This window comes from Schistocerca piceifrons, chromosome 1 (assembly GCF_021461385.2).
Source record: "Schistocerca piceifrons isolate TAMUIC-IGC-003096 chromosome 1, iqSchPice1.1, whole genome shotgun sequence".
NCBI classification, from domain to species: Eukaryota; Metazoa; Arthropoda; class Insecta; order Orthoptera; family Acrididae; genus Schistocerca; species Schistocerca piceifrons.
Genome location: NC_060138.1, coordinates 1,026,042,787 through 1,026,056,796, shown reverse-complemented (window position 1 = coordinate 1,026,056,796; position 14,010 = coordinate 1,026,042,787). Strand labels below are relative to the sequence as shown.

General features: G+C 43.1%; 1 protein-coding gene across 1 annotated transcript in view; it reads right to left on the bottom strand.

Moving 5' to 3' along the window:
* The window catches only part of LOC124777334 (phospholipase B1, membrane-associated-like), a 214,238-nt gene that overhangs the window by 121,931 nt on the left and 78,297 nt on the right, over positions 1-14,010 (bottom strand). The window contains exon 5 of the mRNA XM_047252699.1: positions 12,632-12,783. Within this exon, the coding sequence (XP_047108655.1) occupies positions 12,632-12,783 (152 nt within the window). The remainder of the gene's footprint in view (positions 1-12,631; positions 12,784-14,010) is intronic.

Genomic DNA, 14,010 nt, shown 5'->3' with positions numbered 1-14,010 from the left:
GGGTCATTGGGGTACTTAACGTAACCTTACGGAGCGGGAATGTGACGAAAGGAACGAAAAGTGTCATACTCAAGTCGATATTAGAATGTACAGTCCTGTATGGAACAGATACGTAGACAATTAGTCAGAAACATATAACCAGAACATTAGAGATGGACTTTGAAGATTAGAAAAAATGACAAGAAAAGTAAATGTAAGGAACAACCAAGTGTTAAAGAGAATGGAAGTGAAAGAAGGAATGTGTGTTGTGCTGAACAGAAGAAAATAGCAGTGGTACGAACATGTAAGAGTAATGGAGGAAACAAGAATACAAAAGCTTACACTGGAATAGAAAACTGAAGAAAGACGGAAAAGAGGATGACCCATGACTATGATGTGGCTGCAAACTGTTCAGTTGATAGTGAGAAACCGTGGAGCAGAAGAAGAGACTACAAGATCGAAATAGATGTAGGAACATTTTGAAAATACAGTGTTCAATACTTGAGTGAAAATTTGTCTCAATTTCTGAGCTATTGTTACGTTTGAGATAAAGTCTGTATCGAAGAAACGTTAGTTAACATAATACACAACGTTAAGTTTCAGGTATTTATTGTATAAAGTAATAATAATTAGTGCTGACCTCTGTGGTCACTTAAAAGCTGAAGCGACGAGTAAATGCATATCAGTGTTGACTCTGAAACATAAGCAGAAGTAGAATTCAAAGAGCTTGTGTTACGGTTTTTATACTGTTAACAACAGGTGGGGTCTTAGCAATTCTCCTGCATCTTAACTATATTATCAGTGAATTATCGAACCTGAAGATTTTGGAAAAATTTCAAGGTTATCAAGAAATCCAGGCAAGTTTCCTTAGCTACAGATATGTCAATGGATGTTTCATATCTGAATCAATGTATCCTAGAATTATTCAAATTGAGTAGCGCAGGTACCCGCATCACAGGGTAATTAGTACGAAATATCTCAAATTTTTTTATCATAAAGTACATGAGCTTCAGGAAAAAATTGGAAGAAAATTCTAGATAAAGATTAGACTCTTGACCTAAACGAAACCTAACTGCATGTACAGTACAAAAGTTGCGAAATCAAGCTGATTCTCTTCGCAACGGCGAAGTTGAGAAATGAGTGGTAGCAGGTGAGCCGCATTTAGGCAGAAAAAAGAGTGAGACCTGAACTGGGTGATGCAATAAACCACCTTTCACCAGTGGCTTATACTGGCTGATGGAGGTAGGTGTGATATGTAGGTCCGTCGTCAGTCTAAAGTTTTTGTTTCTGATTTTATCGAACCAAATCACATACGTCACTGGAGTGGCGAATTGCTACGTTTTCTGCATTCGCAGAGAATTGACCCGCCCATGACATTTCTGTTCAACTGTATGTCGGTTTTTTATAAACTGTTGCCGTTAATAGTGACTTTGGAGGAGATTCTTTAGAATTATGTTTAGTCTCTCTAAGAATCTTCAGCGAAAATATGTATTTCAACTGCAGAAACAATGCATTAATAAGACAACAATTACAAAGAGAGAGGGAATGCAGGTCAAAGTTTAATGCTCCGTCGACGTCGACGTCTTTAGGGACGGAGAATAAACTCGTTTGTACAATGATGGAATTGACTAGGCGAACTAGTCACTTAGAAAGCATCGGAAACCGGTATCACTAACGTCGTTTCCACACACGAAAATATGATATCTTAAGCGAGAAGACTGCAACCAGTGCAAAAGTTACGGGTACTCGATATCCCCACGTAGAATTTTTTGATCCTCCACACTTTTATCCTCCTCTACATTACTCCTAAATTCTGTCTTTCGTGTTAAACAGATATTTATGCTTGACGTTCATAATGAAAATGTCCCAGGGACATGGTGCAGCCTTACAAGACAGTGAATGAGTTTTGCTGAAGATAATGCACATGAGAAAGTATGTGTGTCGGGGAGTTTCACCACTTACGCTAAACATCCTTCGGTATGACCGCGGATGTGTGAAGACCAAAGATAACATCAGATCACTTGTGATAGCAACCAAAACAATAACCATGAAGCAGAAAAACCAGAGCAAGCTTCATAAGGCTTTGAACAGGCAGACGAAAGAACAAGAGACAACCCCAGAAAAATTCAACAATTAAGATAACGTGATAAAAAATGTTCTGCAAAGTGAAGGCTAAGGTGTAACAATAGTGCTCTATAATTCTGCCATATCTTTTTCAACATTGGTGACTCTCTTTTGCGGCGCACGTGATGTACCTTCGACAAACTTCAGGAGATAACTTGCGTAGTAAAAAACCTCTTCAGTTGTAATTAGGCCTTTATTATTGGATCACTACCGGTTTCGTGGAACTAAAAGAGCCACACCTTCAGGTGAACATCTCTATAACAATAAAGCCAGAAGAAATAACAACCCTGAGATATACACTGACATGGTAAATTATTCTAAGATTTTTAAAAAAATTATAATCTTTTTCAAAAATAATAAGAACTTTTGCATGAGAATATCAAAATGTAAGTACTCGCATAACTAAAACATCACAGCGAAAAAGCTCGGAACTTTGTATCCAACATTCGTTGTCCATCAGAACAAAACACTGCGAAAAGGCGATATGTCGCAGAATAAAATAGTCGGATTACAATACAGTGAACGGGTGCTATTCAAATCATGCCTTAGTGATGAACTGGTAAGGTGAAAATAAATGAAAACTATTAAGACATAATATTGGGCCAGTATGGAAACCCAAGAAGCGGTTGCCACAAAATGGAGGGATGTTCAACCTGGACCAAACCAATCAAGAAAAAAGCTACTGACGAAAAAGGAGAACCTGGAAACCTCACTTATCGCTTCTTCGATCTGTACGGAATCGTGAACAGGGGACGCGACCGCGTTCTGTGTCATACCGACGTAAACAGCTTGCCTGAGGGTTGCTCGCGCATGCGCTGAGGATGCGCGGTCTCGACCGAATGATTGGTGGTCTTTTTTGGGATACACGAATGGCGAATGAGAACAAAGAATACTGGGATGAAAAAGGACAAAAGCTTTTCCTTTAAAAACAATCTGTGGAATAACAATATGACAACGGCAGTTGACATAGTTTTTCTTTAATAATGCCCGTAAGCTATGCTTAAGTTATTATGTGTAATGACGTAAAAGAGGAGTATTATATACAGCAACGAAGCAGATATGCCGGCATCGTCCACTGAATAAACCCTAAAACTTTAAGAACCTTAAAATTCTAAAAAGTATTATTTCGTAAAAATGATTAAAAAATTCTATACTTTGACAGTTAAAAGGATCCTAGATCGTAGTGGATTTGGATACTTATTAAAAGTACATGAAACTTACGAAAACTTACATAAATGTTAAAACATACTTGAAAGGAAGACGTGGGGAAACTGAGACAGTAAGGAGGACGCGTAGGAGGTGCGCAGGTGAAATGGGGAGGAGGAGGGGCAGGAAAATGGAAAGGTAAAGGAGGAACAAAAGGGAACTATCTAAAGAAAGTACAGAGTATTACGACAAATAACTTAGGCAGTCGAAATTTGCCAAAATGCTACAGTGTCTCAACTTCGTTTGTCCAATCAGGGTTTGGTGTGGGAACCGACTAATGGCTGTGATAATTTCGACAACTTCCAGTATGCTTGTGTCTGCCCCTTTTTTTCTGCAAAACTCTTAAGTTAGTAGTGAGAACGGTGACTGAATGCCTCTGTTCGCGAAAGTGGGTACTCAAGGCAGATTTTGAGTTAGAAAGTCTAAAATGTTCTTTAAACTTGGTGCTAAGGCTCCCCCCTGTTTCTCCGACGTACTCCATAGGCAATAATTGAAAGTGATGCAGTACACCCCAGTTGCATTATATGTGAAACAACTGGCATGTTCTCTGTGCCTATACTTTGTGCCAACGGTACTGGGAATGAAGAGAGCCGGTTGAATATTTTTAGACCTCAACTGTTTGCCGATCTTTTCGGAAATATTGCGGAAATATGGTACTTTACGATACGTGATACCAGCGTCCTTCCAACTATCGACATTGATAAAGGTGCTGTCCCTTGGGTTGGGTTTCCTTCATGTCTATCCGAAAACACCCCGTCTAACACCATTGACGAACTCACTGTCATAGCCATCTTTGTAGGCTGTGTAGTGTATGATTCGAAACTCTCTACCAAAAGCTTCCTTTCACAACGGGAAACTATGGAGGAAAATGAAAACAACCTGAAAGATGGCATTTTGTACTTGATAGGGTGGTTGAAGGAGCTATGAATCACTATATCAGTGGTAGTTGCATTCTGTAAATAGAGAATTCGGTTTTAGTACCATATAAGTAATCTTAAGTTCCAGACACAGTAACGTGAACGTGCCCACCCCCCTCCTCATTGTGCTGAACTGTAAATTGAAAGACAGCCGCTGTGGCCGAGCGGTTCTAGCCGCTTCACTCTGGAACCGCTACGGTCGCAGGTTAGAACCCTGTCTCGGGCATGGATGTGTGTAATGTCCTTAGGTTCGTTACGTTTAAGTAGTTCTAAGTCTACGAGACTGATGTCCTCAGATGTTAAGTCCTATAGTGCTCAGAACCATTTGAACCACTTCTGTAAATTGAATGTTCTCATGTAAGACATTTAACACGTCCATGAACTGACATCATTCCCCGCGTGTCCCATTGAAAATGCTGTCAGTTCAGCCAGGGGAGAAAAGTGAACGTTATTTTCGAAGCTCGTTCCGGTGACGACAGAGTGTCACGACACTGTATTGCCACATATGGCTGCGCGTCCGGTTGGCCTTTTCGAAACAAACCGATGGGACACCATCTACAAAATTTCAGCCGCTGAAAGGAGTGGAAAATTTGGAGTGTTTCTCTGCTATCTTCTGCTTACCGGAAACAACTGTTTTACGGAGAAAAGAGTCCTTGTGGTTGGTCAGTTCGCCCCCACTTAAGTTTGTCGCTCTCTGTACGCAGAAAAGATGGCAGAACGCGGGTTTGAACCGTCGTCCATCCGGATGCTAGTCCACTGTGCGAATCACTGAGCTACCTCGCTCGGTGTGATGCAGTTTCGATTTGGAGAGAACTTACAGGTCGCTGACGAGGAGAGATGCAAGAATCAGTTGCTGCTCCGTGACCAACTAAATTGGTTGGGATCCTCTATGACGATCAAACTCCGTCGTTAGGAGCAGTGTGGAATCCTCAGGAGTGATGATTTCAGTATCGTTTACGTAAACTCTGACGGAAAGGAAATCGTTTATTAATCAGGAAGGATTCACTCTGTGTGTCGTGGGCCCAGTCGATTTTCGTGGTTCTTTTCGTTATGTGGCATGGGCTGGCTTTGATGATTCATACACTCCTGGAAATGGAAAAAAGAACACATTGACACCGGTGTGTCAGACCCACCATACTTGCTCCGGACACTGCGAGAGGGCTGTACAAGCAATGATCACACGCACGGCACAGCGGACACACTAGGAACCGCGGTGTTGGCCGTCGAATGGCGCTAGCTGCGCAGCATTTGTGCACCGCCGCCGTCAGTGTCAGCCAGTTTGCCGTGGCATACGGAGCTCCATCGCAGTCTTTAACACTGGTAGCATGCCGCGACAGCGTGGAAGTGAACCGTATGTGCAGTTGACGGACTTTGAGCGAGGGCGTATAGTGGGCATGCGGGAGGCCGGGTGGACGTACCGCCGAATTGCTCAACACGTGGGGCGTGAGGTCTCCACAGTACATCGATGTTGTCGCCAGTGGTCGGCGGAAGGTGCACGTGCCCGTCGACCTGGGACCGGACCCACGACGCACGGATGCACGCCAAGACCGTAGGATCCTACGCAGTGCCGTAGGGGACCGCACCGCCACTTCCCAGCAAATTAGGGACACTGTTGCTCCTGGGGTATCGGCGAGGACCATTCGCAACCGTCTCCATGAAGCTGGGCTACGGTCCCGCACACCGTTAGGCCGTCTTCCGCTCACGTCCCAACATCGTGCAGCCCGCCTCCAGTGGTGTCGCGATAGGCGTGAATGGAGGGACGAATGGAGACGTGTAGTCTTCAGCGATGAGAGTCGCTTCTGCCTTGGTGCCAATGATGGCCGTATGCGTGTTTGGCGCCGTGCAGGTGAGCGCCACAATCAGGACTGCATACGACCAAGGCACACAGGGCCAACACCCGGCATCATGGTGTGGGGAGCGATCTCCTTCACTGGCCGTACACCACTGGTGATCGTCGAGGGGACACTGAATAGTGCACGGTACATCCAAACCGTCATCGAACCCATCGTTCTACCATTCCTAGACCGGCAAGGGACCTTGCTGTTCCAACAGGACAATGCACGTCCGCATGTATCCCGTGCCACCCAACGTGCTCTAAAAGGTGTAAGTCAACTACCCTGGCCAGCAAGATCTCCGGATCTGTCCCCCATTAAGCATGTTTGGGACTGGATGAAGCGTCGTCTCACGCGGTCTGCACGTCCAGCACGAACGCTGGTCCAACTGAGGCGCCAGGTGGAAATGGCATGGCAAGCCGTTCCACAGGACTACATCCAGCATCTCTACGATCGTCTCCATGGGAGAACAGCAGCCTGCATTGCTGCGAAAGGTGGATATACACTGTACTAGTGCCGACATTGTGCATGCTCTGTTGCCTGTGTCTATGTGCCTGTGGTTCTGTCAGTGTGATCATGTGATGTATCTGACCCCAGGAATGTGTCAATAAAGCTTCTCCTTCCTGGGACAATGAATTCATGGTGTTCTTATTTCAATTTCCAGGAGTGTATATTAATGGAAAGAGGTGAACTTTGCTTTCGAATCTTTGTTTTTGAGTGGAATGGAATACCAATAGCAATCATTAACAATCTATAAGAACAATTGCTGTAATAAGTGACATAGCCGAGCTGTCTAAGGCGCTGCAGGCCTGGACTGTGCGGCTGGTCCCGGCGGAGGTTCGAGTCCTCCCTCGGGCATGGGTGTGTGTGTGTTTGTCCTTAGGATAATTTAGGTTAAGTAGTGTGTAAGCTTAGGGACTGATGACCTTAGCAGTTAAGTCCCATAAGATCTCACACACATTTGAACATTTGAACAATAAGTGACAGAGGCCGAAAACGAGTTTGCGTCTTCACAATGACAATACGCTTCAAATCCGACAGGAATTACTTCTTAGTGAATATTGAACCATTTTCCGAGTGAACAATGCGAAGGGAAATGCTTTCTATGAAAAACTGGAGTCGCCTACACTGTAAAAGGCTGTTGTTAACAACAGCACATACACTAATGAGCCAACGAATTACAACCATCTGGTTAATGGCATGTTTATCCGAAATGCATCAATGATTCTGCGAATCAGGGATCCGACAGTTTGTGGAGGTATGTGGCATTAGATGTCTTCTCACTAGTCATCTATTCCGCGTAAACACCAGGCCGCTGATACGCGTACGCGCTGATGGCGCCCAATAGTGATCCAGATGTGCTCCATAGGATTTATATAAGGCGAATTTGGTCACCGAGACATCAACGTGAGTTCAGTATAACGCTCCTCAAATCCCTGTATCACAATTCTGGCTCCGACACACGGTGAAGGATCACATCACCGTCGGGGAAGACATTAAGCATGAAGGGATGCAGGTGGTCCGCAGCTGTCAGCGTGTCTTCGATTATTATCACAGGTCCCACGCAAGAGCAGGAGACTCTCTCATAACATAATACTGCTCCCGCCAGCCTGCGTATGTGGCTCGCTGCACGTTTCGAAGTACCGTTCACCACGATGACGGCGTTTGTGGGAATGACTAGAGACCTAGTGTAGCAAAAATGTGATTCACCCGAAGGGCTGGCTCGTTTCCACTGATCGACGGTCGCATCCTGAGGCTGACTCGTTTCCACTGAGCGACGGTCGAATCCTCATGGTCCCGTGGCCACTGGAATCCTATTTGACGATGTCGTTCGGCCAACATGTGAAGACGTAGGAGTGGTTTGCTGCGGAACTCCATGTTCAACCATGTACTGTGACCCGTGTGCTCCTAAGCATTTGTGCGTGCACCAGCATTCTGCTCTTTCTGCAAAGATGCCACAGACCACCATCTATCCTACTTTACAGAGCAGTCAAACCTCCGAATTCTATGTTCTCTGAAGGGTCGTGGACGTTAGTTTAGCGCCTAGTGGTAGTTTCACTGTCCTTCGTCCTCTTTCCGTAGATGCTCACGACAGTAGCAAGTGAACATTCGATCAGATTCACCGTTTTCGAGATACTCGTTCACAGTCTCTCCGTAACAATAATCTTCCCTTTGTCCAAGTCGCTTATCTCAACGGATTTCCTTATTTGCAGCCTAGATGTTCGCTAGGGTGATCTCCCATCCGTGTCTGCTCCGCTTACTTACTTGGAAAAGGTGGACATATATAAGTGGACAGGACATTTCTTTGCGTATAGTCTCAGGATGAGTGGAAATTTCATGTTACGAGAGGAAAACAGTCGCGTGTGACATCTGTGGAATAGTCGACTTACGGCAGTGACAGTTGTACCTTTGAACTTGTGTGTCTTTGGCTCATTTGTAGAGCGAAGAGTAGTCCAGTGTTGAACATGAAGTAAGCTGGCAGAACTTTTAATGTAATACATATTGGACAAGAATTTTCCTGAACGGAATTGTTAGCAATTATTAATCTGATGGAAGGATTTACAGGCTCAGCATTTATGGAACAGAGAGAATGAATTTCCATTAGGGGTATGTTTTTAAGGTAATAATTTTTGCTGCTGTGTACTGATAATGTTAGCAATTCTTGCAACAGAACAGTCCTCCTCCCCACCTCAGCTTAGTTCATTTCAGCTCAATTCAATCTGCATACTCGTAAAAACGTTGCCTTATGAGGCTTTCGTAAAGAAAGTACAGTGCTTGGTTTTCTGTGAGTTTTATGTTCTTGTGAGATAAGAGTTTAAAATACACCATTGTCATTGTAATGAATGAATTAGTGTTTTCATTTCAAGTAACAAGATTTTTTAGCATGAGAAAATCTTCCCGATTTTTCTCCATGTACTTTTGTTTTACTTTACCATATAATAGCTAGCGCAATTTCTTCATGCTGTGCTGTTGCTACTGATTATGCTATAATTTTTCGCGTTATTTTTTTTTTCATTTTTTGGTTGTTCTTTCGTCTCTCTTCTCATGTTTCCATTTCGCAAATGCTAAGCATTTTCTTTGTAATTCAAGTTTTTAATGGGCCAGTGAACAGTGTGTGTTTCATTATTTTGCTACGTAATTTCAGTGTTTCAGTTTTTTTTGGACAACACACAGTTCGATTTTGGTAGTGGTTTTTGAGTAACAGTTTTATTTAATTTTCTGCACCGTCAACGGCAGTTAGCTCTGTCTTTATGCAAAAATGCGCACTGAGACATGCTGTTCGCAGTAGTAATTTCAGTTCAAACTTTTTATAACAGAGGACAGCACATTCAGTTTTGAGTAAAAAGCAGGCAAACATTTTAATGCTCATGAACGAACGAACGATCGAGTAGAGCAAATAACTTTCAACTTTTGCTACCTCGTCACGTGCCCGCAACGTCGACAGGCGGCATAAAACGTCGCGGTTGGCTGCGATCAAATTTTTTTGGCTTAGCAGCGTACATTTCCACGTCTTTCAAACGATATAATGCATGGAGAGCACTGACTACCCAATGAGTTATTTGCCCTCCAGTCTGTGGAAAGAATAGTTGCGACTGGAGATGATTCTGTGATGTTATGCGAGTTTCTCTTGTACCAAGAAAAGGGCCCACTCAATCAGTTAACCGTGAACATGAAGCAGGTAGTTTATTTTAAAATGGTTGGTAACTTTATTACAGATTTTAAAGCCGCTGAGGTGACAAAAGTTAAGGGATACCATCTACTATCGTGCGGAACCTCAGTTTGTCCGTCATAGTGTGGCAACTCGACTTGCCATGGAATCTACAAGTCGTTGGAAGTCTCCTGCATCATTGAAAGTTCCGTGCAGAAATATCGAGCCACGCTGCCTCTTAAGCTGTCCATAACTGCGAAAGTGTTGCCGGTGCAGGATTTAGTGTACGAACTGATCTGTCGATTATGTCCAATAAATGTTCGATGGGATTCAGGTCGAGCGATCTGGGTAGCTAAATCATTCCTTCAAATCGCTCAGAATCCTCAACAAACGAAATGCAAACAGGAAGTCCATGAGTGGCTGCAAACGCTCTGCAAGTAGCCGAACATACCAATTTGCAGTCAACGATCCGTTCAGTGCGACCAGAGGACCTAGTGCATGTCATGTAAAAACAGCCTTCACCATTTTCGAGCCACCACCAGCTTGCACAGTGCCTTGTTGGCAACTTGGATCCATGGCTTCGTTGGGTCTTCATTATCTCCAAGTCCACCATCAACTCTTACCAACTGAAACGGGGTGTTATCTGACCAGATAACGGTTTTCTAGTCGTATAGGATCCAACCGATATGATTCGAGTCCAGGAGAGGCGTTGCAGGCGATGTCGTGCTGTTAGAAAAGGCTCTCGCTTCGGTCGTCTACTGCCATAGCCCATTAACGCAAAATTTCGCAGCACTGTCCTAACGGATGCGTTCGTCGTACATCCCACATTGTTTTTTGCCGTTATTTCAGGCAGTGTTGCCTGTCTGTTAGCACTGACACCTCTATTCATACGCTGCTGCTCTCGGTCGTTAAGTGAAACCGTCGGCCACTGCGTAATCCGAGGTGAGAGGTAATGCCAGAAATTCGGTATTCTCTGCATAGTCTTGACACTGTGGATCTCAATAATGATTTCCGGAATGTAATGTCCCATATGTCTAGCTCCAGCTGCCATTCTGCGTTCAAAGTCTGTTAATTTCCGTCGTACGGTTGTAATCAAGTCGGAAACCTTTTCTAATTGACAGTTCCATTAATGCCCTGCCGTTTTAGGTCTTTTGTACCATTATCTGTACATATCTATCTCAGGACTTTTGTCACCTAGTTGTGGACACTACAATGTTTTGAGAAAAAACAGAAGTACTCACAGAGCTGCAAGTTGACGTTTACTCACGCACCCTATCACACCCTGACTGGTGCGCTAAATTAATCTTAAACGCCTACAAAGGGTCTGGAACAACTAGGAATATATAGTGAGACGTATCAGTCAACGTTGCGATGTGGCAGATCTACAGAATATAATCATCACTGAGTTGCTTCATCAACATCTACTACGACTCTACAACTAAGTTCCTGGCACAGTGTTCTTGGAAACCACCTTCAAACTATTTCTCTACCATTCCACTCTCTAACAGAATACATGAAAAATGAAAACTGAAATTTTTCCGCACGAGCTCTGGTTTCTCTCATTTTATTACGATCGTCATTTCTCCAGATGTAGGTGGCGACAGTAAAATGTTTTTGTATTGCCGAAATCATATGCCAAAACCTTCACGTACCGCTTGGCAGTATCTGTGCCCTCAAGGAATATCTTGTGTGTGTGTGTTAACTTTATCTGTTTGTGCTGTTTTTACTTGTACTTGTACACAAAGATAAAATGCAAACAAAATTCAAATTTGGCGCCGAACTCTTTGGTGAACAAATGAACACTGACTGGGCCGGGACACACAACAAACAACAATCACACTGTGTTTTGGTGAGGTGAAAAGTGTTTAACTACGTTATTTGTGGAAAATGCTTTTTATAGTTACGTGTGCACCACAACACCGCAGCATGATGCGGAGAATGGAAGTGCTTGCCACACGAAAACTTCAACAAAAACGAATATAGGCGTGAAAACATCGCGACATACTAAATTACATTTTAGAAGATAGGTTAACTCCCAGCAAAAGACTTTCTCATCAACATCGTTTCGTTGCAGATGACAAGCTACCTTTAGTAATTAACACACAAGTGATCCAGAAAATTCATACACGCCAAATGTAAAGGCATTTACAAAGAGAAACGATCTGTTGTTTAAACTAAAAATGCACATAAATTTATAATCATTTAACAAAAATGTTCACATTGCAGAATAAATAAAAACGAAAACCCACTGATGATGGCACAGTGGTGCCGAAACATGTTTGGGTACTGAGAAAAGACGGTGTTTTGCATAACTGATGGACCTCACATCCAACAGTTACTATTATCATTATTATTATTATGTGCTGATTACATGCTGGATATATTTCAATGTTGTCTTACTGATCTTTACAGATGAAATGAATGTATTTGTAATGAATGAAAATCTGAGAAATCATTTCCAATTGACTGTTAGGGTTGGTGACAGAGCTCATGAATTTTCTATGGATATAAGGTAACAATAATGTGAGTGTACGATCTGGCCGTGGACTGGTAACAGTAGCCAGCCTGAGTGTGGTTTTTAGGCGTTTTTTCGCGCTGGGTTAGGCAAATGCAAGGCTTGTCTCCAAATTCCGCCTCACGGAGTACAACACACAGACAGTTCAAATACGACCACACACAGAACAAAGTTTAAACGATTGACAGACATAATGGCGCCAACGACTTCACTGCCTTAGCTTAAATTGACGAATGTGACTTCGGGAAGGTCATCCGGCCACGAAGGTAATCAATAAATAAAATTTGCTAAATCCTGACAAAACAAACTCCACACTAGACGGAGTCAATGGTAGAGACAAGGAAGGAGAATCGAAGAATATTGTGACCGAACGCCATGATGGAAGTGTGGAGTCGCCCCCGTCACTGACCAGTTCCTCCTCGGCGCGTTGGTAGGCCTGCGCCAGCTGCGATATGGCGCCTATCTTGTCGCGGGCGCGTCCGAAGTGCGCACACTGGCAGAAGAACAGGTGCATCATGCGGCACATGAACGTGCGCTTCACCCGCACGCTAACTGACGCATCTGAAACAAGAAAGGAATTTTACTTTGATGAATGGCAAACACCAGAGACTCCAACAAATGGGACACCATATTTTGCTACAAATAGAGATTTGCTTAGTAGGTTCCATAGCGGGGATATGATTCGATTCATCCGTATCGTTGCTCCAAGCACCGATGCTTGACTTATCTTTTAAGGTAACTATGGGGGTCAGCATTACCTCCCATGTTCCTACATTCCTCCGGAATCCAAATTTATCTTCTATGGCGTCGGTTTCTACCAGTTATTCAATTCTTCTATACATAATTTGTTTCAAGTTTACTGTAAATTTACTATAATCACCGCACATCTCGAGCAACGAAGAAGTTACTTTCCCGCCAATAATTTAGGAATTAAGATCTCAGTAATTGTCAACACTGATACAAATTACATCATACGTGTCCATAGGACGGACATCGAATGGATTTGGTGTCCAGGACATCATCTGGAATTCGTATTCATGCTTCTCCAATCCCTGGATCATATTCTTGTCTTGTGATATGAACTATTTCTTTGTAAATTCCTTCGATTGTTGATAAATTGTCAATTATGAATAGAAGCAAGATGTGAGAAATAATATTCATTTATCTTAAAAATGAAGAAATTCCTCCAGCTGTATTTAAGGTGTCGATTTTATATTGGCAACTAGTTTCAACGTTGTAACAACGTCATCTTCAAGCCCATACACGTATTGACGTCAACTGCGTGCGGCTGATACTAGAAGTCAGTGGCCCATACTAGAAGTCGACTGCGATGTTGAATGAACAAATAGTCACGATAAAAAATTTTTCGAGCTATTCGAAAATATTATTTGTACACAATGTTCCTTTTATTATTTCAATACTTAAATTCCTTTAATGGGTACTACAAACGTGTCGTACACTTTTATCCTATCTTTAGATTTTTTAGGTTATCCTTCATTGTCGATATTTCTATAACCTCAAATCAGTGACAACTTCTCTGTGGATGAAGAGCCATGACATACAACGGACGCCGTGGCCAGGGCAAAGATAACACCATACGAGCACACCAGCTACTACCATGACGACGGTGTCCTCGCTACGCAGAGGCTCCTAATGTTGTTGTTGTTGTTGTGGTCTTCAGTCCTGAGACTGGTTTGATGCAGCTCTCCATGCTACTCTATCCTGCACAAGCTTCTTCATCTCCCAGTACCTACTGCAACCTACATCCTTCTGAATTTGCTTAGTGTA